General features: G+C 38.8%; 2 protein-coding genes across 4 annotated transcripts in view; one reads left to right on the plus strand and one right to left on the minus strand.

The window, feature by feature from the left end:
• Positions 1–17,187, plus strand: part of LOC136240369 (armadillo repeat-containing protein 8-like) — a 43,286-nt gene extending 26,099 nt beyond the window's left edge. For all 3 annotated transcript variants that reach the window (XM_066031324.1, XM_066031325.1, XM_066031326.1), the window contains 7 exons: positions 7,885–7,958; positions 12,036–12,114; positions 12,168–12,257; positions 12,322–12,420; positions 12,476–12,554; positions 16,795–16,888; positions 16,936–17,187. In XM_066031324.1, coding sequence (XP_065887396.1) covers positions 7,885–7,958; positions 12,036–12,114; positions 12,168–12,257; positions 12,322–12,420; positions 12,476–12,554; positions 16,795–16,888; positions 16,936–16,966 — 546 coding nt within the window. In that variant the 3' untranslated portion in view covers positions 16,967–17,187. The remainder of the gene's footprint in view (positions 1–7,884; positions 7,959–12,035; positions 12,115–12,167; positions 12,258–12,321; positions 12,421–12,475; positions 12,555–16,794; positions 16,889–16,935) is intronic.
• A 2,447-nt stretch (positions 17,188–19,634) lies between these two features.
• Positions 19,635–24,435, minus strand: LOC136240752 (lipopolysaccharide-induced tumor necrosis factor-alpha factor homolog). The gene is made up of 4 exons (XM_066031792.1): positions 24,322–24,435; positions 20,149–20,436; positions 20,035–20,088; positions 19,635–19,990 (listed from the first exon to the last, which is right to left on the minus strand). Exons 2-4 carry the CDS (start codon positions 20,419–20,421, stop codon positions 19,748–19,750), a joined length of 570 nt encoding a protein of 189 aa, XP_065887864.1. The 5' UTR covers positions 20,422–20,436; positions 24,322–24,435; the 3' UTR covers positions 19,635–19,747.
• Positions 24,436–25,714: the final 1,279 nt, after the last annotated feature.

The following is a 25,714-nucleotide window of genomic DNA, read 5'->3' on the forward strand; positions in this document are numbered from 1 at the left end:
ACTTGAGTACTTTAAGCACTTGCTTTAGTGTGCTTACAAGCATTTGCGTTTTGAGGCATTAGTACTTGTGCTGGTACTTAATCACCTCATGAAAGAGTGCTTTGTTCGCACTTTTAATGTACGAATGCTGCCAGCCTTTAAGTTACACTGTGCTTAACACTTGCATACTGTGTTGCCAGCATGTGGTAGGGAAAGTCTTTTGGCTCAAGAGGTGTAGATGAACATTTTACAGTAACAATACTCTAAATGCTTAAAACACAGGGCTCACAGTTCTGTTGACATATTTGTTACCTAACTTCAGCACTTTTGTAGTGCTTCATATTGTATTTGAAGCATTTACTATATTAAAGCGTTTGTGCTTGTGTTTAATCCCTTTTGCAAATGCATGAGCAAATACTTCAAACACTTGACCTACAGTAAGTGCTTGACCCATATCTGATATGTAAACATGTGTACACTATCTCCCACTAATCACATTTTCCTTTGTAGGCAATGAATAAACTGTCCCATTTGTACTGTATGATAATTGGAATTGCTTAGACAATGGACTATTTTTCAAAGTTCCCATCACATCATATAAAAATAGGTGCTTTTATAATGACACACATGTATGCATTAAAAGCCAAATTCCCTGTGCACTGCAATAAAGAGCAGACAGGGTCTCCAAGAGGAAGAGCAGCCGGCCAGTACCTGCCTCTCATCAGACCAGCCTGACCACTCCAAAACCCAACTACAAACTTTTTTACTGATTTTTACTCAATTAGGTGGAAACTGGCTCAGTGAGAATGGAAATCTCACATAGAATAAAAGGGTAAAGGCCAACTTGATTTTGATTTTTGATTTTCAGTATAGTCACTGTAGGTACGCTCTCACTTCAATCCCACTACCCCGCAAGCAGTGCAGATGGGAATGGCTAACACAGGATGAACCGAGTGCAGTGCTAAGGTGCCAAAGCTGACGCTCATATGATCCCACCAAAGGTGTAGGTTGATATTGACAGCAGAACGATGGCCATGAAAGTCAGAACCTGCTAGGGGTACATAAGTAATGACATACTTGCTGAATCAACTAGCCCTGAAAATGGATGGTGCTCCAGCGTTGCACCCATACTCTGCTGTCGAGGCAAGAGCAAAGCCCTGACAAGAAGGAGACACAGTGGTAGTGAGGCAGCCTTCGGTGTGAGCGTGGGTCAAACCTCCGCTGGCACAGATCTTGGTAGTAGTAGCAAATATTCAAATGAGAACTTTGAAGACTGAAGTGAAGAAAGGTTCCATATGTAATTAAGTAATTATAAATTATCAAGCTTTTATAGTGCTTCAGTTTGTAATTGAAGCATTAATTTTGTGCTTGTATTTAATCCCTTTTGCAAGTGCTTAAGGACATACTTCAAACACTTGATCTATAGCAAGTGCTTGACCCATATCTGTTATGTACACATTTGTACATTGTCTCCCACTAATCACATTTACCTTTCTAGGCAATGAAAAAAATTTTCTCGTTTGTACTGTATGATAATTGGAACTACTTAGACAATAAACTATTTTTCAGAGTGTCCGTCACATCACAAAATAGATGTTTTTATAATGACATACATTTGTGCATAGTCATAATTGGTGATCAACATTCCAATGAAGTGATCTGTTTTAATAGTTCTACAACTCTGTGATTGGTAGGTTGTACAGATACTGATACCAATACTCATCTCTTTACAGTCAGATCCTTCTCAACCTTTTCCATCTGTTCACTCAAATCCTTCTTAACTTTTTTCATCTCATTTTAGTCAAATCAGTGTCAGATCCCTCCACCTTTTTAATCTGTTCAGTCATTCGGTGACAGTTCCTGTTACTGTCTCTTCTGAGAAATCTACTTTGGTGTTAATGTTGCTATTGTTCAATAAATCTTTAACTCCTGGTATTATCACTTTACTGACTATTTCTTGCCCTTGGGTGTTTAGCAGGACTTTTGCCCTGCTTTTGGTTGTTCCTCAAAGTGTACTGCTAGCCACTGGTCAAGTCATGGGTCCCTTGATTGGTGTCGCTTGATGGGTGTCGCTTGATGGGTCGAGCCATGGGTGTTGCAGAATAATCACCGAATCAGAAGTATTCGATGAAATGTTGGTTTGTACATTTTCAATATTTAAAATTGAACTGACTGAGGGCCTAGAAATCTTACTTATGACTCTACTCCACTAGCTGTGTACTAAGGAAAGAATAGAAGAAGTAAAGAGGGTGGACCCCACACCACCTTGGTAACCTCTGTTACACACTGCAAGCAGTGGAGAAGTATGCTACTCCCTTGTTGTTGTCCATCAATGACCACCCTGTTCTGGCCATGATTCCATGCCTGGATGGCCTGCCCTGCCACCACCCTGTGAGACTGCCTTTTTACCAAGTAAACATATAACAATTATTTTCCTATCTAATATTTTATTAGTATTGAGTATATACACAATCCATACCAAGTTACTACAGAAAGTCATGGAAAAACTTCTATATCCCACATGAATCACTTAATGAAAATAGTTCACAATCAGTCTCTAAGGAGAAGGTCCTCAGCTAGCAGCCAGGTCCGGGCAATGTCATTTGCCATGGTCTGTCCAACGACATAAGGAGCATCGGTGGATGGACTTGCAAGTCTCACCACACCAGGGCATGTTTAAATAAGTGGCCTCCTTTTTCCACCATTATTTCCTGCCAGAGAGAGAGTGACTGACACTGTCCCCACTAATGCTGGGCTTCCTGGGGGATAAAAACTGCCAAATAGGGAAGGCGGAGTAATGTCAAAAGGGTCATCACTAGATTGGCCACTGGAGCATGAAATCAGGTTCCATGGGTCCTGTGTCCCCAAAGCTGTGGAATCCATTGCATACAGCTACCGTCTGGCCTTACAGTCAAACTGATACCATGCCATTCCACCCATTGGTTGTTACAACTTCGCCACTGCCTCTAGGTGAACAATCATAGAGGCAACCAGTTCAGGCCTTTTTAATGACATTATCACCACATCAGGACCAAGTGCTAATGCCTGCCACCCTCAGTTGCGATGGATTAGCCAGCCCCAAACTGCTACCATCTGGTCTTGAGATAACCCCTTCCTCCAGAGCCTGGATTATTTTATTAGAGGGGAGTAGCTCTTCCAGCTCAATGAAGTCCAGGTCCCATATGCACTGGACCAGCTTTGACGGGACTGTTGAGGTGCTGCCAATAAGAAGGGCGGGGGTTTCCCTTTTCCAACCCTGGGAAGGAACTGTGACTTCTAGCAGTGTATTTTTAGCTGCAGATTCCATTTGGTGATCTAAAGTGACATTCACCCATTGCAGCTGGGCATCTGTCCCAACCTCTGGCTTACACAGAAACAAAATGCAGGTAGTAGTACCCCTAGCTCCAAACCAGTACTGCACCATCGTGCATTACCCCTCAGACCTTTGTCCCAAGCTCATAAGCAGCCCTCCATCCTCTTCATAGGGATAGGCATGCATATATAGTTTTACCATTAGCTCAGGGTAGCCTGAGGTTACCTAGAAAACCCCCTCTTCTACCCCCCCCCCCCCCCTCCACACACACACACACACACACACACACACACACACAGAGCCTTGTAATCACAACCATGTGACAGTATGTTACCACCTGCCAGTGTTAAACAATAGGAACCAAACCCATAACCCTTCCCAGAGACACTTTACTCCAGGGGGCCCCAAACGCCATTGCGTTCCACTGGTTGCTTCACGAGCCCATGTCACTAGCTTGCCCACAACGCTCAAGTGGGAAAACCTGCCCAGCACTTGATCTTCCAAACCTCTTGCTTTGGCCCACCAATCGAACAATTCCCTGAACACCTGCCGCTGTGACAGTCAGACCTGCAAGGCACACGAGAAAAAAACATTGCTAACACCCATCGCTCACCCATGACCTGCTCCTTTGTGACTGCAATCCCTGCTCCGCCTTTGCTCTTCTGTTGCTCCTTGGTCACACCCAGTGCCTTTGACCATCATCTGTTCAATGACTACGATCTGTTCTGCAGAGAATTGGTGAACTTCCTTCTGGATATCTCGGTGGTCATAGTCATGGCACTGGGTGGCTTCCTTCTGGTTATCGCTGTCACTCACGTCGGAGGAAATCACATAGATCAGTAGGTGATAGCTTGTTGGTGAGCCTCATGTCAAGCACTGCGCATGCGCTACTCCAGTAATGAATACTAGCAAGCCCCAGTACAGCCCACATCACTACCTTATGTTAACTCTGATTAACTAGCCATGTGTAAATCACCAATATTTTGTTTCTGCAGTATGCGTATTGTAAGTGACAGTGAACTGATGGTGCAGTGATAAACAGTACTCGTGGGTGGGGAATCTGGTGTGCATCGGTTCAAATCACAGAAGTCAGCTTGTTTTTTTTTTTGTTCACTGTAGGTGTTCATTGCCACCCTTTTAAAGAGACACACCCACAGCTGGCTGCAGACTGGCTGTGGACACACATCTGGTTTCCTAAATTGTTTTCCCAAAGCGTGCATGTTTGTCTTTCTGCACCCACATAAACAAACTGACTTATACTATGTATAAGCAGGCTGTATGTGAGAAATGAAGGTTGTTCAATGGCAGTATTAACCTTTCAAGTAGATAAGCTTTCATTTCAAGGTGGTTTATTGGTTCCAGCTTGAAATTACAGGGAGCAAATTCCTGAAGACGTTATAAATTTCTTTCACAATGGGCTATATGGGCATAAAACAATCATAAAGTGGCTTATCATAGCTTGGTAGGCTACCAGGAAATAATTCTGTGAAGGGGGGCTAATCTGCTGCCTGCCTGCTTGCCTGCCCGCCCACCCGCTTGTCTGCCCGCCTACCTGCCTGCTGCCTGCCAGCCAGCTGGTTGGCTGGTTGGTCGTCATAACTTTTATGCACATCAAGGCAATAATTTTCTGCATTGACTCTCTGTATTTACGCAGTTGCCACAAAATTATTTATTTAAGGCACTCACGCTGCTCTAAGAGGTATCACTAGCTAGTAGACGCTGTACTGATATGTAGCTGCACATAAGGATTGACCATCCCTCTTTACAGTCTAGCAGCACCAATAGTGATTGAGTGCTGCAGTGCACCCCGTAGTGATGTAGCTGTACTTATTGTGATAGATCATATCAATCAAACCTCTTACTAGTAGCATGGTGAAAAAGATTACACCCCTTGCATAGGCCAGTTGTTCTAGGCCCACTAAAGATACTCTCCTAAAACAGTCACTCTAATACAACAGCCATGTTCAATATTCTAATAGAACAGTCACGTGTTACAAGCTATTTTAAAATGAAGTAGGGATCCAAGCAATAATAGCTATTGAAACAAAAGATGAATGATGGTATTTTAACATAGCCCTGTGGCTACTTTGGCATTGAACAAAATAATTGCGGAGACATGCTAGTGTAGCAAATTTCCCACAGGGTTATGTTGCACCACCATCATTTATACATCTTGTCTCAATAACTTTTATTGCTTTAATCCGTACCTCATTTTTAAATAAATAAGTTTTCAATATACTAGTAGCCTATTTTAGCTAGAAGGGGATATCCCTGTAACTGTCATAACCACCATATGGCGGATCAATCTAATAACTTATGCGCTGAGTAAACTTTTGAAAAACACTTCATTCAGGTTCCTTAGTCCATAGGGAGCATTTTGATATATATGTAGTTACTAAGTGAATATCCTTAGCTAATACACAGTCTCATCTTCAATCCATGGTATGCTCTACTGGAAAATGTCATTGTTGTGTCTCTTGTTTTGCTAATTGTTCTATCCGTTGGCCCCCTGAAATTAACAAACACAAAAAAAAATTAGGAATTTTAAGTTCAATTAGGGTTTCACACAGCTTGGCATAATCAAACCCAAAATTCCTTCAGAGTGACCCAACAAATTTCCATTAAATTTTAATTTTCTATAAAGGCCATTATTATATTAATCGGATGCAGCGGGTCAGTGTTTTAGCCAACTCAAAAACAAATGCAAATCACGTGATCTCTTGTAAATAGTGCTAATGTGGCTGTAGACTCTTAAATATTGTGCAAACAGTAACAGGTATAGTAGCAAAATGGGAAATTGAGCTCACTGACTTTATTGCAAGAGGACTTTAACACATGCACCTGTAAACATCGATCAAGATACTTTAATAGAGCGGGAATATGTAGCCAGTTGCAGCTGAATTGACATTTTATCAATTCCTGGTCACTACTAGAGGGCAAATAGTCCATGAAACATATAATTAATATGATTAGGCCTAACTGACTACCTAACTGACTGATGCCTTCAGCCAAGCATAACTCAACTATGTTAACACTATGAGCTTGATCTCTTCACTGTTCAGCCCGAGACAAGTCTTATTTGCCTACCACAGCAACTACACTGCATGTATCATTTATTTTTCTTCTACCGTTTAAGTGTTGATTTGCGGTAACGTGCCGTGCCTTCTGTGCTGAAAATTTAAATTTTTCATATATTCTGTAGTACTCGATTGATTATGGAGGCTTCTCATATTGTTTTTTCTTCCCTTGTAATGCTACGTATGTGACAGGTGGAACGTGCTGAAAATGAAGCAGAATGCTATACCACTTACGTAAGTATCGAGGCATTCGTTCATTCAGTTGCATGATTAGTGTTTTTTATAATGTGTCTGGTGCCTTGTTGCATGCAATAGGTTTACCAGTATAATGAAGTACAAAAAGGTAAACAAACTAGTACAAGAGACAAGTTGATACTGTGCTACAGCACTTCTAAAAACTAGGCGCCCAGTAAACACTGTTCTTATAAATTAAATTAACACACAGCATGCGATTAGCTTTGTTTCTCACCTTGTTTTAGAATTAAACATATTTCATAATTCACCAATTATTTTGTTTTCGTCAATTACATTGCCATGCATCGCTAAGGAAGTGTAACTCGAACATACCACTTTAAACCACAAATTACACAAAGAAGTATCTTCTTTATTGTTTTGTAGTTTGTCTATCGTGTTTTCATACGCAAATTCTCTACACAATGCATCATGGCTGCTGTTTATTTTCATTCCCATACAAAGGGGATATGCCCCATTTCAACTTGAGAAGATACGCCATCCTTGGTAACTTACAAGGTCTGTTATGTTGTTTTACGCATTCATTATATGCCTTTTACAGCATGTAGGCTAGCCCCCACCACACTGTATCACCTGGTTCAGTGGTTTCATTTACTGACCACACACCCTTCAAGTAAACACAATGAAAACAGAAAGCTAAACTTAACTTTAGTACTGTATGTAAACAACCTTTATTCAGTGAATAAAGTCTATTTGCTGTAGCTCAAAGCCTATTTGCTCGGACAGACACACAGACACACAGTTTTGCCAAACCAATTTCAGGAACCAGGCACATGCAATACGCCTGGTTTAAAATAGAAAATTTTATATTTGAGTAAGGACAGAAAGTAATGAAACTAGGGAGGTCATCTACACCTGCAGCTATACTATTGGACGTTTATTCTCTAATTCAGTCATGGTACAATTCAGTCAGTAATTCAGTCAGTCATGGTATAATTCAGTCAGTCATGGTATAATTCAGTCATGTATAAACTGAATGAGGTCCAATGGTATGTATATCTTCAGGTATAGGCAACCTTCCTCTTTTTATTTCTACAATCCCTTAAAATTTTCCTTGTACTATGAACCATAATAATATTTTACCCTCAATAACAAGGAGGCCTTATTAAGTACATCTTAGCTGTCATTGGGACCGACTAGAGGTGGTAAATATAATGAGATAGTGTTATTAAAGAGGTGGCCAATAAATGAAGTTTTACGGTATATTCAGTATTCTTTTGACATTGGTTAACTATGCTATTGTACGTACTTGTTATACTCTAGAACGCTACAATGGAAGCTGACTTGAAACTCAAGTGTACAATATTGGATTTGATTGGCATAGAGAAAATCATCATGTAAGAACCATTTTGTATGTACTGTATATGTACGTGATCACTGGTATTAATTTTGACGTAATTTTTTAATCAAATATATTGCCACTTTCACAGTGGGAAGTACAGTAGGTCCTCCATTATCCAAACACCTGTCTGTCAGTTCAATCACAAAAGTAATAACTGAATTTGTTTAGATATTAAGGACTGCTGCCATACCATTATGTCTAAGTCTATAGGCAGTGCCTTGAAATACAATAAACCTCTCAAACTGGAAGCAGACCTGGTCGTGAGAAAGCCAGCCACCCATCCCCATGCAACTGTGAAGCCCACCATCTTTGTGATGGGGCTCATGCACATAAATTTGTTTTAGCAAAAAATGTTTAAAAGACACAGCTAGCTAGCTATGTGGGTGCAACACTGCTGTTTACCACAGCTTATATTTCTATGCTATAGTGTAGCCTACTCTATGATAAGAACTTACTATCGTTGCTCCATTGTTGAATCACGTGATATCAGTCTTTTAACTTATGATGCACTAGTTCAGCAGTGATTCATCATTGAAATCATCTCTCATTTCTTGAGTAATCAGTATCCAGCAGTGGATTCAGTGTTCAGCCATAGACTCTCTCGGTAATCTATGGTTCAGCACATACTCTCAGCACATATTCTCTGCACAATGATGCACCTCGCAACAGCTGAAATTAAGCAATAAACATTTGTACGTAATAATAACATCACTGGTAGGTATTAATTAAGATTTCACCCGTTTATTCTTTACCTCAAATGTCTGCTGAATCTTTTCTCAAAGGATTTCTTCACATTCAAATGACGCTCAGTTCATTGAGTTTGACTGTGTATTCACTCGATCATGACATGGTCAAAAATATGGAAAACCGCCAAAAATTCCAGAGGCGCCCCACTATCTAATTAAATGATCACGTGATACCTGGTCTACAAGATGTTTTGGGGCTTAAATCAAGGAGATTTAGCATGCCTAAGGAAATTTTATTGAAAATCATGAGATCAACGAGTGGTCATGATATCAAGGCTGATATTGTGTGTCTCATGACCAAATCATGAGAGTTGAGAGGTCTGACACATCATTTTATTCGCCATTAGTAGGTGATACTTTTGATATACAAGGCCAATATAATGCATGCATGTGAAACTAAACTAGTTTTAAAAATAACCTTCTAATTTTTTTTCCCGGGTTGCCAACACCCCTTGCCAGCATCCCCAGCACTAGGTGGTAAATGCTGGACAAAATAAGACTGTGATTGATTGGATGGAAGCACATGACCTTCAGGCATTGCAAGAATTTTAAAGATCTGTGTGCTTACTTTTATGCACACAGGGTTTGTGAACATGCCTATATCTTAGACTACAGCAAGGTGAAATACTCAAATTTCATTGGCTACTTACAGGTATCTAAATCCTATAGATTCCTTGTTCATGTCTCAATAGATCCCTGTGTCTGCAGGCAATACAAAACACCACAATTACGTGCCTGTAACATTGGCAATGTGCCTGTAACATTGGCAATGTATGGGCGTTAACTGGATATTACAAATTACAGGGGCTTGTTCTACTCATGAACACTATATTTCTTGTGTTACAAGCAGCTGGGAACGTACAACAAGCAGCAGCGAAGGTACATGAATGAGCTGTTGTCTAAATTAGTTAGACATCGAAACACAGGGTTCTACGGAATTTAGAAACCCTCAGCCCTGTAGTAGCGCCTTCGCTTCACTCGTGCGCTACAGCACAGGCCCTTTTGGGTTTCTAAATTCCATAGAACCCTGTGTTTCGATGTCTAACTATTATTTAGACACTCAGAATGCTTCTGGTATTTTTGCACGTACTTGAGAACAACATGCCATTACAGAAATTTTTGGATGTTAGACTGTCCTAAATTGCTACTGGTGCATCTTCAGGTACTTGAGAATGACATACCCACCAGATAATATTTTAGATTGCTTCTGGTGCATTCTTAGGTATCTGAGAATAACATGCCGCTCCAGGAAATTTTTGCATTTTAGACTCTCGTATTATTGCTTCTACTGCATTCTCAGTAACCATATGCCTGCCAAGAAATTTTTGTATTTCAGACTGACTCTCTCAGGTTCTTCTGATGCAGTATGCAGCAGTTTAATTTTGCTTTAAGTTTAATGGAGGGAAGTTGGTCAAGGGGGGCAAGTTCCACCACCCCCTCTCCCCCAACCCCCCTAAATGACACATTTACTGCTATGTTACAATAACTAGGAGCTGTGAAAAAACTGTCTAATTAAAAACCTTCTAGTTATATTATATTTAAACAACAATAAAACTAAGCTTGTATTCATAATTTAGTCTGCATTAATCCGATTTCACTGCTTCAAGTCTCATAGTGTTCTTTATTTAGAAGCAATCATTTGGTATACTTGGCCATGTGATGGGGTGCAAAAAGATGTGACAAACAGTTTTAAAATATATGTCACAAAGAAGCTAAGTTTTAAAATTAATTATTTTCATAAAACTTGCGGGTTTTGATATGGCATTGCATTGGTTAATATACAGAGTCAAGGGCGGAGTTTGGATGGTTCGGATGAACCACCCTTTCAGAGGCAGAATTTTTTTAAATTAAAAATCACACCAAATCTTACAGTCCTGGAGTCCTCCGGTAGCTACTTGCCCATTGGGCTACTCTTGAGTAGGGTTGGGTGATATTGAAAATTTCTTACCACAGTTATTGTGGAGCTTATTATTGTAAATATCAAGGTATTGAAATGAATTATAGCAAGTATACTCAAAACTGTTTACACAGTATATTTGTATGGGTGAACTCTGTTTACCAGCTACCACAACCACAAGGAATTTGGAGAGCATGGCATATGAGACATGGCTAGTTTCTATGGATATAGCTAACAGATAATTTACTAAGGCTTACTAATGTGAAGCCAGAATTTTTATCCCACAATCACAGTAGTGCTGCATCCAGTACGCTTGCCTCGCCTCACATGTATTCTAATAATTAGTGGGTCGCTTCATGTAGTAGTGCACCGGTTAGGCTTGTTTGCTAGTACAAGGAGGCCGAAATACTGATTGACAAGTACAATATGGCATTGTTAACATGTGTAACAATAATGGTTTATATATGGTATGGTGGTTTTTCAAAAACAGGGTGGTTTTTCAAAAACAGGGCGGTATTGGTTATTGCCAGCTGTAGTATCACCTTGTTACTATCATACCGGGTGTATCGCCCAACCCTACTCTTGGGGGTCACATTACATTAATGCAGAACCATTGTAAATCATATCTATTGCATCACGTGATCAATTGCACACATGATGCATGGTTGAAATGGCGCAAGTGAAATGGCGAAGGACTGTTCAATGGTTGATTGAGACATATTACAAGGCAGCAGCTGCTAAACTTGAGTGGTCGTGTTATACATGTGTCAGGTTAGCACAAACTGCGAATTGTTGATGCATATTTACCTAATGAATGGTTTTTTATTTTGTTACATGTTGTGGGCACGTGATGTCTCAAACATATTGGAGTACAAGCCAAGTCGATCAACAGGAGGACCGGCCGAGAATAATGTATAGCTGGAAAGAAGTATTGCCAACTAAAGGACTCTAGTGTGGAGGGCTTCCGTGTGCTAGGAAATTGAAGTTGGCTGTCAGTATGCTGCTGTCTGGAAGTGAAGATTAGTTAGTTTTACAATAGTTTTCTAGTTTCTATAAGCTGCATAAACAGCAGTGTGTAGGTTTTAGCTAGTTAGAAGCACAAACAGCACCTTTTAATGTTACTGCCTAAAGGTACATTTTGCGTATACATCATTTTTATTCACACATGGTCTAGGGAAAGTACCCCTCCTCCCCCCCTCCTTAAGATCCACTTTAAATCCAAACCCCCTTCAAAAAAATCCTGTCTATATACACCCCTGAGAGAGTTCCATTCAACTACTCTAATAAAATGTTCATCTAATCACAAAATACTCTAATAGAGCAGTCACTTATACTGTTTGGATTATTGAGGTCCTATTACTTGTATAAGGAAACCACACACTGACTTATCAGAGGATCCTATATTATTGTTTGTTACTATTGTGTGCAGCTTGCTGTCTCAACAATCAGATGAATCGGTAGTCTTGAAGGTGTTAGGTCTCATGGTAAACTTATCATCCAGTAAAGAAGTATGCAGTGTGCATTTGTTGGTTTAGGTAGTGATATTGAATTATCATTACAGATTGTTGATATCTTCACTGCTTACAACAAACAACTATTTCCTGTGCTATTATCTTATTTGGGTACAGGATCAGAAGCAATAGTTCAACAAGTAAGAAATATTGTTATGTTATGATGAGGGGTATTTTAGTCAACACTGTTTGCCATTTTTTCAGATTTTAATGTTGGTGAACAACTTATCAGATGGAACTTGTGAGACTAAAGACATTATAATTGAGAGTGAACTTCTCATGCAAAAGTTAGCAGAGTTGCTAGTGAGTAGCATACATATGTTAACAATGAGTCATTGTTTATACCATTCCTTTCCAGCAACACCCTCAAACAAGCATTCAGTTACTTGTCGCATGTGTACAAATTGTCAAACATCTCACCAGAGGAGACTGCCATGGTAAGTTCTACTAACAGTACTTCAATTTGTGGTGCATAACAAACTGTACCATCTTTATCTGCCTAGGAATTAAAATACTATTATTTTAAATAAATTGTTAATTTAAAAATGAAGTAGGGATCTATGCAACAAAAAGTGAAACAAGAGATGAATGATGATATTACAGCATAGCTCAGTGGGAAAGTCCCTACTTTGGTATTGAGCAAAATAATTGGTTATAGCAAACAGTGTTGGGCTACTACTTTTAAAAAGTAATATATTACTTATTACTCGTTACTGCCACTGTATTGAAATGCGCTACTGTAACGGTATATTACTTCAGTTTAAAAGTAACTAGTAATATGTTATACTAGACAGATGCAAACAGCATCGTGGGGCGAGCCTGATAACTTTGAAGTATTGATGGCAGTGCAAACTACTATAGACCTTACGAGTTGTATGAATAGTTCATATTGCTCATGGATTTTACCTGTATCAGTACAAGCTTGATGCTTTTATTGATAAGTCAACTGTAGGATCTAAGGAGATCTAAAAGAAACCATAATAAGCTATTTGGGAATTCAGGAAGTTGGACATTCTTTAACTATTACACTTAGTTTGTTATAGTATAGCTAGTTGCATGTAGATTTTTTGGTACTCGGTACAAATAAGAATGAAATAACTTGCTAGAAATCAATGTGTTAATTAGCTATAAAGGTGAAATAAATCTAATTACAATTACAACAATGTAGTTCTCCTAAATCGAATACGGTAAAATTGTGTTATTTATATCTGACTATGTTCCATATTTTGAATGCTTACTTGGGAACGTGTCCTGCAAAACCTCAATATAGCGTTATTCTCCTATTATTAATTAGCTTAAACTTTTACAAGGCAACAACGATTACTAATGTTAAATACACAAATGTGTAGGTTTAAATAAGGCCATTCCAATTGGTAATTATGTTTCTGGTCCACCGCCCGCATCCTTTTTTGGAGAAAGTGAAATTTCAGAAATACATGGGTAAATGCCCGCATCAGCTTTTTGAAAAACCTGGATTTCAGAAACAAATATTGGGCTGCAACAAGTATGGTAAATCTAACTATCTAAGTGTCATAATTTGTATTTTATCAGTGAAAGCCTACAAGAAATGGGCGAAGTGCATAGTACGGATCGATATACTCTAATAGAAAAGTCAGTAAATCACAAAAATACTCTAATTGAGCAGTCACTTCATTGTTGCTTTGTTGCTGAATTCCGCCTGCCCGCACCTAAAAATAATTTTTAAAGGACCAGAAACATAATTACCAATTGGAGTGGCCTAAACAATGGCACACTTACAGCAAGTTCGGGTGGTACTGGGCCTGGATCCATGTTGTTGTCCTCAGAATACAATTTTGGCAAATGTTTATCCGTTGTGCATCTTTTACAAACGTTCATAGCATTAACGGATATGGAAAGGAAACGTTCCATACAGACTACACAGCATGAAAATTCTAAATTGAGTAGGCCCTCGTGAAACTCACACATCTTTCTTATGACGGCAGGATCATTAAATGATGGAACTTCCCGATTAAATTGCATAGGGATTTGTGGGGAGGGCAGTGCATTTCTAGTTCTTTCAATTCTCCTCTGCTCCGCTGTCATCCCTGCTCTTCGCCGTCTCATATACTCCCTGTCTCTACACCTTCTTCTTTCTGCATCTTCAGGGGTTTCTCTATCTCTTCTGCGCCTGTACTGCTCTCTCCTGCGTCGAAGGCGTTCATCTGCATCCATTGCACGTGGCCGGGCAGTAACGAGGGCAGTAATCTACACCGGTAAATGCCGTGATATGGTCCATTACACATCGCCAAATATGGGAAAGTAGTAATCTAGGCCGGTAAATCCCGTGATATGGTCCATTACACATCGCCAAATATGGGAAAGCAGTAATCTAGGCCGGTAAATCCCGTGGTATGGTCCATTACACATCGCCAAATATGGGAAAGCAGTAATCTACGCCGGTAAATCCCGTTATATGGTCCATTACACATCGCCAAATATGGGAAAGCAGTAATCTAGGCCGGTAATTCTCGTGATGTGGTCCATTACACATCGCCAAATATGGGAAGGCAGTAATCTACGCCGTTGATTTATTGTGATATGAATCATTACGCTGGAGCAAGTGTAAGGTATCCGCTTTATATCGTAATTTATTGTCTTATTACGGGTCCATTACACATTGACTCCGTTTCTTATCGTAATTTTTTGTAAACAGGTCCATTACACCGTTGACTCGCTAGTGTGGGGCTCACTCAGGCTCGCCCCAATTACATATTACACAATGTACATATAAAGGTACTTCGTTAGGTAATAGTATTACACTAATGCGTTAGTTAAGTAGTTAAGTAATGCGTTAGTACTTTGTTAAGTAATAATATTGCAGCAAGTCGCTGATTAAGTAACACGATAGTACTTTGTTAGGTAATAATATTACAGTAATGGGTAGTTATGCACTACTTTAGTAACACATTACTTATGTGAAGTAACTATCCGTTAGATATTACTGGCATTGGAAATGTAGCACATTGTATTACTTCATTACTGCATTAGGTAATAATATTACATAACGCATTACAAAAGTAGCATGTTACGCCCAACACTGATAGCAAATGTGGCAAAGTAGGAACTTTCCCACTGAGCTATGCTGTAATACCATCATTCATCTCTTGTTTCACTTTTTGTTGCATAGATACCTACTTCATTTGTATATTAACATTTTTTTAGTTTGCTTAATTTTTTTGTTATATTAGAGTGACTGTTGTATTAGAGTATATCTCGAGTCAGCCAAGAGGTGTGCAGCTAGCTAGATCAATAAGGGGTGAGGTCATGTCATCTTGTTTACTGTTAAGCAAACAGCTAGATTGGTTAAGAGGTATGGTCTCTGTACTCTATCGCTATTAGTCCACCTAGTCTTTAATTGATGGGCATGGTCACGAACCTATCACAAACAGGATCCCAATGGTGAACTTGCAAATATCTAGATAGTATATCTCTTATAGTAGTGCCGGGACTGAAGCGCTTCTGAAATCCAGCTCTGAAATAATTCTGTGGTGTCTATATTATGTTAAAGTGTTGATTTGGAAAATTAACTACCTGATGTGGTTTCGTTGGATGAAGACAGGCAGCCTGATTGAAGATAAAAGACAAGGCACAAAGGGCCTACACTCATCGGAACCCCAAAAGGCTCATCCCACTGTTGAGTTTGTAATTGTGGCATAAAATGGTGGCCGTGCGCTGCTTCGTTTGGCCTCTAGCCTTGCGACTGGTCAGTGAGGCAGTGATGCAGTGAGACTAAAATTCAAGTTTTGCCGCTTTTTAAAATTTTTATATCCAGCCACCTGTAAGTGCTTTGTTGTATTTAATGTTGTTTTATGTATTATACGGACTAGTACTATTCTGTAGAGGTGATTTTCATGGCATAAATGCTCCTAGGATGATTTTTAAAGGTGGAGTTTTGGGTGGCATGCAATATTTTCACCACCATCTCTACTTAAACGGTACAGTACCATTTGATACAGGGATTTTGGACCTGACATTTAAATGAGCCTAGCATCTATTTATAGTATGTACTGGTTGAGCTGGATCCTGAAAAACAGCTAAAATTAAAAATAGATTTTTCTCAAGAGAGTTAACATTTCAGCCAATCAGATGATTAGTGGTGACAGCAAAGGTGTCAAAAACAGGCACATATGGTTTGGCTCGATTACAAGTTGGGGAAAGGACTGTAATGGATACTATGGTTTTATGGCTTCCTCATACATATGGTGAAATTTTGATTGGCCATAAACATTATGTTGGACATTTGAATAAAAAGCTTTTGAATTATTTTTAGCGGGTCAAACAGTACTACAAATGAGCCAAATTTCAAGATCGTGTGTAGTTGCATCCATGAGTTATTATATGTTTTTGAGGATTCAGCTCAACGCGTACATACTACAGTGGAACCTCTATTTAACGGACACTTTGGGACCAACCAATTTTAGTGAAATTTTACTGTTATAAGGAGGTTGTCCTCTTTCAGAGGTAAAATTGTATTGGTAAAGGTCTATAGGGACTTCAGTAACTTTCCTTTATAAGGAAGTTAAATGTACAGTGTCCTTTATAGGGTGGGTCCATTAAAAAAGGTTCCACTGTATAGCCTCAGGCACTTTTTAACATCTTTGCTTTTTGTTTCTACGGTCACTTGAAAATTAGTGTCAAATTATTATACATATGTAGGTTGTGTTCATCGGCAAAACTGTCTAGAGGAGGAGGGGATTAGAATATGGCTGCAAAAACTTCAGAAAATTGACCACACAGTTTTACAAAATCTGTGAGTCGTGATTAACCTTGTTTTAACTGGTACATATTATTTTATAGGTTGAGGTCTACTCTGGATCAGTTTGCCTAGTGGTATTGCTACATCGATGTGTATCACTTGATTCACTTCCCAATGTACAACAAACTTTTTATATACTCTTACAAAATTATGATGGCTGATGTATGCATCCTACAACTATAATACACTGTGTATTTGCATGTAGTAACAAACTGCTCATAAGATGTATGATATCCCATATAGTAGGGTCTCAATCTTTAAAAATGCTATATTAATAATTCAATGATTTCAAAGATGTCTTGAGTGTTAACTTCAATAATGTAAACCAGGTTGTGGCATAATCTATGCAAGCTAGTCTCCAATTTATACTTGTTAGAACTCATCTGCTTTGCCAACTTATAGCTGTTACAACAAACTTGCTGTTTAAATATTGTTTCTGGTTTATTTTCCCTGTAAATTTCAATGAGCCATAAAATTGCACAAGCAGCCATCTCATAAATTGATCATCAGTAAGTATTATGATACTGTAATTTGCTTTTTTTCCGTTGTAAAATAATTTTCGTATTCAAAATTTATGCGAAAATTTCTTGCACAAAATTTTTATACAAGATCGAACTACTCTAATAGAGCAGTCATTTACATAAATCATGAAAATATTCTTACACGAAAAATTTTTGCACAAAAATAAGCGAATTACAGTAATTGAATGAGCATAGTTTGGCTTCATTTTGGACAGAATTGCATTGCACTTGCATCGAATACCCTTTTTTGCACATCCGGTCGCATAAAATACATGAGCCTATTTACATGCTTGTATGTGGTCCAAAAAGAAGTTACAGTATTCTGGAATGTGATATGTATAATAGTCAGTCATAAGTGAGATATCCTTATTTGGTCACCGATATCATGATGCATGTAAACACAAAAGAAGATTGGTGTTTTCTTGACTGATTGATGGTGCACATAGTACATGCGCAAAAGTGGTCCCATCTTAAGTTTAAAATATACTGGCTCTTCCCTTTGAATATAAGCTGTAACTGTTGCTGCCATTTCTTTGACCATATACCAGGAATTGATGAGGCCACCTACATGACTTTCACAAGGAAAACTCAACATTGGCAGACTAGGTTACAAATACAACAAAAAATTAGGAATTTTAAATTAGAGTGGGGACAGTGTATAGCACTGCAATAAAAAGCATTGAAACAAGCTGGATTGGAGTAGTATGTAATGTTAAAATAAAACAATAAGAAGTGAATATCCCTACTGTGCTACATTCAAAATAGAGATATTCACTTCTTATTGGACATTATGTACTACCAGGAGTTCATAACATATAATTATTATGAACTCTTGGTACTACTCCGATCCAGCTTGTTTCTGTGCTTTTTATTGCAGTTCTATACACTGTCCCTACTCTAATTTATTTTCTTATAGCTACATTTTTGTGCATGAACTTTTTTGCAAGTTCATGACTACTAAATATCCTGGAAACCAGTCACAATATTACAGAATTAATCACAGCATTATAATATTATACTATGCAACCAAAGCTGATTTCAATCATATTAGACAATCCATTCAGTCACTTTGCAAAGATTTTGTCATCAATTACCCACCCACTACCCCGATTAACATCTTATGGAATAAGTTCTCTGATATCTGTACTCAATGTGGAATGGAACACATTACCTCCAGCATCTGATTCATTAACTATATTTCAATCTAGCATCTAATTAACTCATCTAATTGTAAATTATTTCTTTTTTTCCTGGGTGTATCAGCAGTGCTGCCTACCCAGTTTGATAATAAATAAATAAGAAGGGATGATGACTCGCGATGGAAACGGCTGCCACATCCCTTAATTGGCCAACTCAGGTGATATTCATTTCCAAAAATCTGTGAATGTTCTATTAGAGAGTTTATTGAGTACTTCTTTGAGTTGAAGACAAACACTTATACTATTGATGTTCACTATACAAATGTCCATAAATACATTGGATAGTGCACTATATGTGTTAATAAATTCATTGATACATTGCAAAAATCTCCGAAGAAAGGTATTTCAAAAGCCATATGAATATGTTCAGCATTTGTAAAGATTTAATTAAACCATGTTGGTGTTGGCATCACACCATTAAACATGTGATCATGCAGGCTATAGTTTTAGATTGGTCAGCGAGTATATTGATATGGCCACAGCAGTGACGGATTAAATGGGTTTCTGGGGTTTCAACAGAAACCCCATTTTAAATTTAGCTCAGTGGCAGTCTAAATACATAAACATTGTTGTACTGACAAACGACTATATACCACTGTATTTCAGTAGCATGCATACAGCTGCACTTAACTCACCCCATGGCCATTTATAGTTATTAAACCCTCAGCAACACTTCACTTTTCATCTCCTACTGCATTAAAAACGATCGAGATACTCTAATAGAGCAGTTATTAAGTAACTATTCTAATACAGCAATCAAAGCTACAGCTTATACTCATCATCTGCCTATATAGTTAGCTATAGTATTTACAGTGTAAAACATTGGATTTATTGTAATTGCTAACTAAGAGTAGCCTACAATCCAATCTCAGAGCTTCTAAAATCTCAAAAATTACTGAAGAAATGTCATCAGATACCTTATTCAGCTATACAAACTTTCAGAAACCCCCTTTTTAAAATCCTAGATCCACCACTGCACAGGTCATTCGATATATATTTTGTAACTATCCTGCATCAGTATCATGGTAGCTATAACACCACATTATAATATACTGTGCAATACACATGTACACAATTTGTGAAACTAGAGTACGTGTACTGTAGCTATGTCCACTCATTGTCTTACTTCATCTTTACCCAATGCGCTTATATACTCCAACTTGATTGTTGCAATTGGGACAGGTGTGGTAAGCATCCTTGGTGCCACTAATGCAAAGTGGTACACAACAAAATGGCCAAAACAGACAGCAGATGAAGCCCAAGCCAAAGAGCACCAGTACTATTAACCAAGTTAATAGTCCACTCTTGTAATTAACCCTGGTGACTTGTTGGGTGTGGCAGATATGACAGTTGTAAGACATGGGATTAGCACCAAACTGTAGGGAGATAATGGAATGTTATACGACTTGATGTAACTCACATGAACATTAGTAACTGTAGTTGCTTGTGGTTGCTGCACTACCACAGTGGTGTTCTGTATACATGTTACACACTGTAATGATTGCTAGTTTGTAATAAAAGGTAGGTGTCATACTTGAGTTTGTTGAGGTGCAGGTGCTGTCTGTGGAGGTGGGTATCCACCTTGCGGTGGTGCTTGTCCAGTTTGTGGAGGTGGGTATCCAGTTTGTGGAGGTGGGTATCCAGTTTGTGGAGGTGGGTATCCAGTTTGTGGAGGTGGGTATCCAGCTTGCGGTGGTACTTGTCCAGTTTGTGGAGGTGGTATATAACCTTCTTCAGCAGGTGGGTAACTTCCTTCAGCAGATGGATAAGCTCCTTCAGCAGGTGGATAAGGTGGTTGTCCTGACATCTTAACGTTTATAAACTGCATGTATGATAATACACTTGCTATACCATATAAAATTACATTAGTGACTGCGTAAGACCAGACTAGGGAACAAAATAGCATCACCTATTTTATTTGACTTATGAAGCTAGCTACAGGAACAGATAAATAATTAAGTTAAGGGTCAACTATCTGGCATCTAGTGCACGTGTAGGATGCACATGGGTTCACTACTTCTTGCAACACAGAGGGCAAAATCCGGAAAGTGTATGGCTTCCAAACAATGTTGCTCTACAGTTCATATTTATGGGAGTGAACTCTCTACATGCATGTTTGTGGCTATAAAGCCACAGCTATATGTTCTCATCAAAGTTTCTCAGGAAATGATCCCACAAATACGATTTCAGTTTAGGTTTTGACAGACAAACTGACATGTTTAAGACCGGCTATCAAGAAATAATAAATCCTGACCAGACCCCTGTAGCTCAGGCTACATACACAGAAAAGGTCCTTTTTTATTGCAAGAAAAAAATCTTGCAGGAAAAAGGTTGAATCCTACAGGATCCTGCAGTGTTTTTGCAGGATCATACAGGAAAAGGTCCTTCATTTATTGCAAGATCTGCATTGCATGGGTAGTGGTCCACAAATATTATAAGGCCACATAAACTTAATTATTAGTTTCTCATCCTCCTGCACTCAAAATGCCAGTGCAGGAGGGCAGATTTTTATTTTATTTTTTATTAACTAGATAGCTGAATTAGCTAGCTAAAATGACCCAGAATGTAGTTTTCTTAGACTGCTCTAGCAAGGTACCAACTTTAAAAGGTGCTGGATGGCTGCACTAAGCCACCAGTGGTGCAAAAAATTCTTGATGAGGTAAGAAAAACGGCGGTGCAGGCGGGGATAAGAAACTAATAATTAAATTTAGGAAGTTGTTACTAAACCAAAAGGTTTTTTTAATTTTAGCGTCTAGTAGTTTCCCCAAGCATTTGACTTTAGGGTCAAGCTCGGGAAGTACTATTAGCATTAGGGTTAGGCTCGGGCTCAGCTTTGGTTTCTTCTTCACCTTTAGGTCCCTTTTTTGTCTCAATAGCGAGTCCGACTTATTGAACCGATTTTCGGCTCAGTAACCACTGCCTTAAGTTTAGCTACTGTATGTGGCCTAACTCTTGTAGCTAATAGCATTTTTTTTGGAAGTATAAAATTGTAATAACAACACACAAGTAGCAAAACTCTAAGTAAAATCAGTTCCTTAAACGTGATTCCACCCTAACTAGATCCCGGCCATTGGAGGTGGAGTTCTGTCAAAGTGACCGGATGATGACCGCGATCACCATGGCAGCGTTGTAAGTGGGTCAGTACTGTTGACCCGTTTGACCCACTGACCTGAATAGTAATCCAGATGGGACCCAGATCTGACCCACATGTGACCAGGTTTAATTAAAATAGGGGTGTGCACCATGTGTTAGATAGTCAGCCCTACATTTTTTACACTAAAAAAAATTGCTTGCAAGAAGTGAGTAGCTACGTATTATCAAGCGGGTATGTCTCCACGTAAGTTTAAATGCTGCAACAGAATTTCCTGAAGTTAGTTACCTACATTTCAAGTAGCAACACGGATCTGGTGATGCATGCATGCCCACAGAGCACAGCTGGTACAATTCCGATAACTGAGCGTGGCTCTACATACCCCACACAGACAGCAAAGTATATTCCTGAATGGTGGGTGTGGCTCCACGTAAGTTTCTTGAGTGTTTACAACTGCATTTCCATCAATACAATCGAGCTTGTTAACTTATAGTCACACATGATCTCATCCAGGTCAGATCCAGATATTCAGTGAAGTGGATAAGACTCAGACAAAATGTGACCCAAATGACCCGGATAATCCAGATGACCCGGCCCACTTACAACGCTGCACCACGGATACATGCAATAGCAGAACGCAGCAAAGAAAAGGAAAGACAGCAACGGAGCCAGCCTAAAGTAACCGAGTAATTATCCCCCCACTTATTGGACAAAATAGAAGCCAGACGTTTGTTATATTCTTGCGCGGTCTCGCGTGGCCACCCATTCTTCACATGGCGCTTATCCATTGATAATTATTCAGGCTGTGCCTTTACCCATATTAAATTTTAATCATAATCATAAGCGCCTAGCTGCGAGAGGGTCTGGTATACCGTATAGCCTAAATATTTCTATTGGCAAATTTTTCGAGGTTGAGCAAGATTGCTGCAAATCGGACTTGCAAACAGAGGTCGGGAATTCTGATTCAGCCCTACTATCAGCATTGGGTGCTGCCTAGGGCAGACTGGACTGGTGATCCAGTGGTGACTAGCTAAACAAGTAAACAAGGTCTAAGTATTTTAAAGGATAAAATTTTCACTGGTAGCTAGCTAACCCCTAAAACTGCGAAATCAGCGAAAATTTCCCCCCTCAAAATATTTAGACTATACGGTATTTGAATAGTAAAGTTGTTCTGACACCCTGAGCTTTTTCAGGGTGATAATGAAACACATGGTCTTTTTTTTTTTTCCGCCACGTCATATTACGGACTGGTGGCTTAATGTCAACAGAGAAAGGAATTTTCTATTAACCTGCAAAATGACGTGGTGTAATGAAAGTTAGCCAGGTGTTTCATTATCACCTGTAAAAGCTCAGGGTGTCAGAACAACTTAGCTATTCGAAGGGAGTGTATAAACAGTGGAATGGACTACTGGAATGGTGGAATACTGGAATGGTGGAATGGATTTTTTAAAAGTTCAATATCATTTTTTAAATCCAAATAAATAGGATTCCCCTTGAAGTCAGCTCTTTTAGCATAATTCACCTCACCATAGACAAAGTTTACCAATATATTGTACTGTAAAGTAAGTTATGAACAAGCACAATAGCAGTTTATTGGGAGCACTAAGAAGACTCCTGACTTAACCCTTGTTCCCAAATGATAAAAAGTTAGCTAGCTAGCTGATTACATGAATGCATTGTGAAAGTACATTCACTGTATAATGAAGTGTTCATTTATTATCAACTAAACCAGTTAGGCACTGGAGGACGAACACAGAAGGCAGAGCCTGTACGAGGTGTTTACCACTAACCTATAGGAGCCTAAGCGAAAATCTTTGGGTAAAGTGAAACAGGACTATTTTGTAAGCGCTTACAATGAGCCTTTGCCACAATTATGTCAGAAAACAAAATTTAAGCCAAGTTCATTGTGGCAATGCCATGTTGCACACTGAACTGAACCAGTTAGTTTCACACAAGTAATAAAGTATTGAGTTTTAAGTCATACAAGTGTTGTGGTGAGGAAAAAGAGCTGACTTCAAGGGGAATCCTATTTATTTGCTTACATAAGGGGAGGAGTTGTACTTATTTGGATGTAAAAAAATGATATTGAACTTTAAAAAATTCCATTCCACCATTCCAGTAGTCCATTCCACTGTTTATACACTCCCCTATTCGAACTATACTATGACCAGACCATCTCGCAGCTAGGTGCTTATAATTGTCAATCGATAAGCGCCGTGCGAAGAGTGGGTCTGCCCACGCGAGCCTAATTCTTGCGGTTTACAGGGAAAGGTCATCAATTCTTTCTAGCTATATATAACTCAACGTTGGGTGTGGCGATTTGTGGTCTATGGACGTGACCACCTCCTTTTGTCAATCAAAGGCACTAGTGCCTCAACCCAAATATTCTATTATTACGCTAGCTATAGGTAGCATGTAGTCTAAAGAGATGTGCAAGCTATAGGATACCTACTTTTTCCTTTTTCATTCCCGACACCGTGCGTGTAGCTAAAACCATAGATATACTGAACTAACTAGAGCGAAAATACATGAATGACGCAGTTTCTACTGTATTGGTACACTACTGATACTATAGCCAATAATTCTATTTATATGCAGTATAATATGATAACATACCTGCACCAAATACGCTCCTTCTCAAGTATCAATTAAATCGGTACGTGTATATCACATGCCTAAATGGGGCGCTAGTAAATAACAGTGAAATAATTAGCTACATGCATATTACTGAGCGCTATAATTAGAATCGATACTTGAGTCGTGTCGTGCATGACTGTGAAGTCTGATAAGCCGAGTTAAAGGCAACAGATAATTGATGGGTAACTGTGTGCGCTTGTCTATTATGCAAATGACAAATAGATTGCTGATGTCCTTTTATAATGCACACCTGGGTTGAACCCTGGGTATACTATGATGGCTTATGCACCTATCAATGTTAAGCCCCACTACCCCCCCTCCCGAGCGTACATGGCTGTTCAAATGTTTTAGCACTTGATTGATTTTATAAGCTATGTACCTCCTGCAAGAATAACCTACGGCTTTCCCAACGTACACTACGTGGGAATTTGACCACTCGTCATGCCCCACGGGTGGGGAATTTGATTTTTGAAAAAGTCAAATCCCCACCTTTTCCCGGGAGGGGGGTGGTGGGGCATAATATTGATAGGTGCATTACATCATTGGTAATTAACATTGGGGATTGGCAACTGTTGGATACAACATAATTAGGTATCTAGGGGATAATTATTACTACCTCATTGGCCATCAGCCCCATTTTGACCTCTAATTTGTCCAGATGGTAGTCATTATCAACTCCAAGCTAAACTTCAATAAACACATTGACTTAGTATCAAAAAGGAAAACAGCACCTTAGCTTTTTTTAAAGAGAAACTTGTAGTCATGCATGCAAATGTGAAATAAAATCTGATGCCTACCTTACCTACATATGTCCAATTCTAGAATACACTGTCTGCTCTTGGTCTCCTCGTACAAAGCGCAATACTGATAAACTGGAATCAGTTCAACGAAGGGCTGCAAGATTTGCAATGAAGGATTACTGCCACACAAGTAGCTATAGTGTAACCGAGATAATAAACTTAAATGGAGCAGACTAAACCATCGCAGAGGTACTATTAGGCTACAAACGATGTACAAGATTATTTACCGAATTGTAGATCTGATTATATCCATGGAATTACCAGAGGTCATGACTATAAACTGACAGTACCATTTTCAAGGAAAGATTCATACAAGTTTAGTTACTTTCCATCTACTATAACATTATGGAACAAACTGCCCAATGAAACTGTCAACGCTATTACAATTAATGTGCTTGCTGACTCAATAACTCAATGATTGTGATTTTGTTAAACTTTTTGTACCCCATATTGCACTTACATCGCTTGCGAGATTCTGCAATTATTATACAACCAAGTACTAAGAATAATACAAAATGCAGTTAAAATTATGTCATAAATAAATAAAAAAAATAATATTAATGTTTGAGAAA

This window comes from Dysidea avara, chromosome 12 (assembly GCF_963678975.1).
Source record: "Dysidea avara chromosome 12, odDysAvar1.4, whole genome shotgun sequence".
NCBI lineage: Eukaryota > Metazoa > Porifera > Demospongiae > Dictyoceratida > Dysideidae > Dysidea > Dysidea avara.

Coding starts and splice junctions, on each gene's coding strand:
- LOC136240752 (XM_066031792.1), bottom strand. CDS start 20,421: ATGTCAGGACAACCACCTTATCCACCTGCTGAAGGAGCTTATCCATCT. Junction 20,089..20,148: donor CTGCACCTCAACAAACTCAA/GTATGACACCTA, acceptor ACATGTATACAG/AACACCACTGTGGTAGTGCA. Junction 19,991..20,034: donor CTACAGTTACTAATGTTCAT/GTGAGTTACATC, acceptor ATCTCCCTACAG/TTTGGTGCTAATCCCATGTC.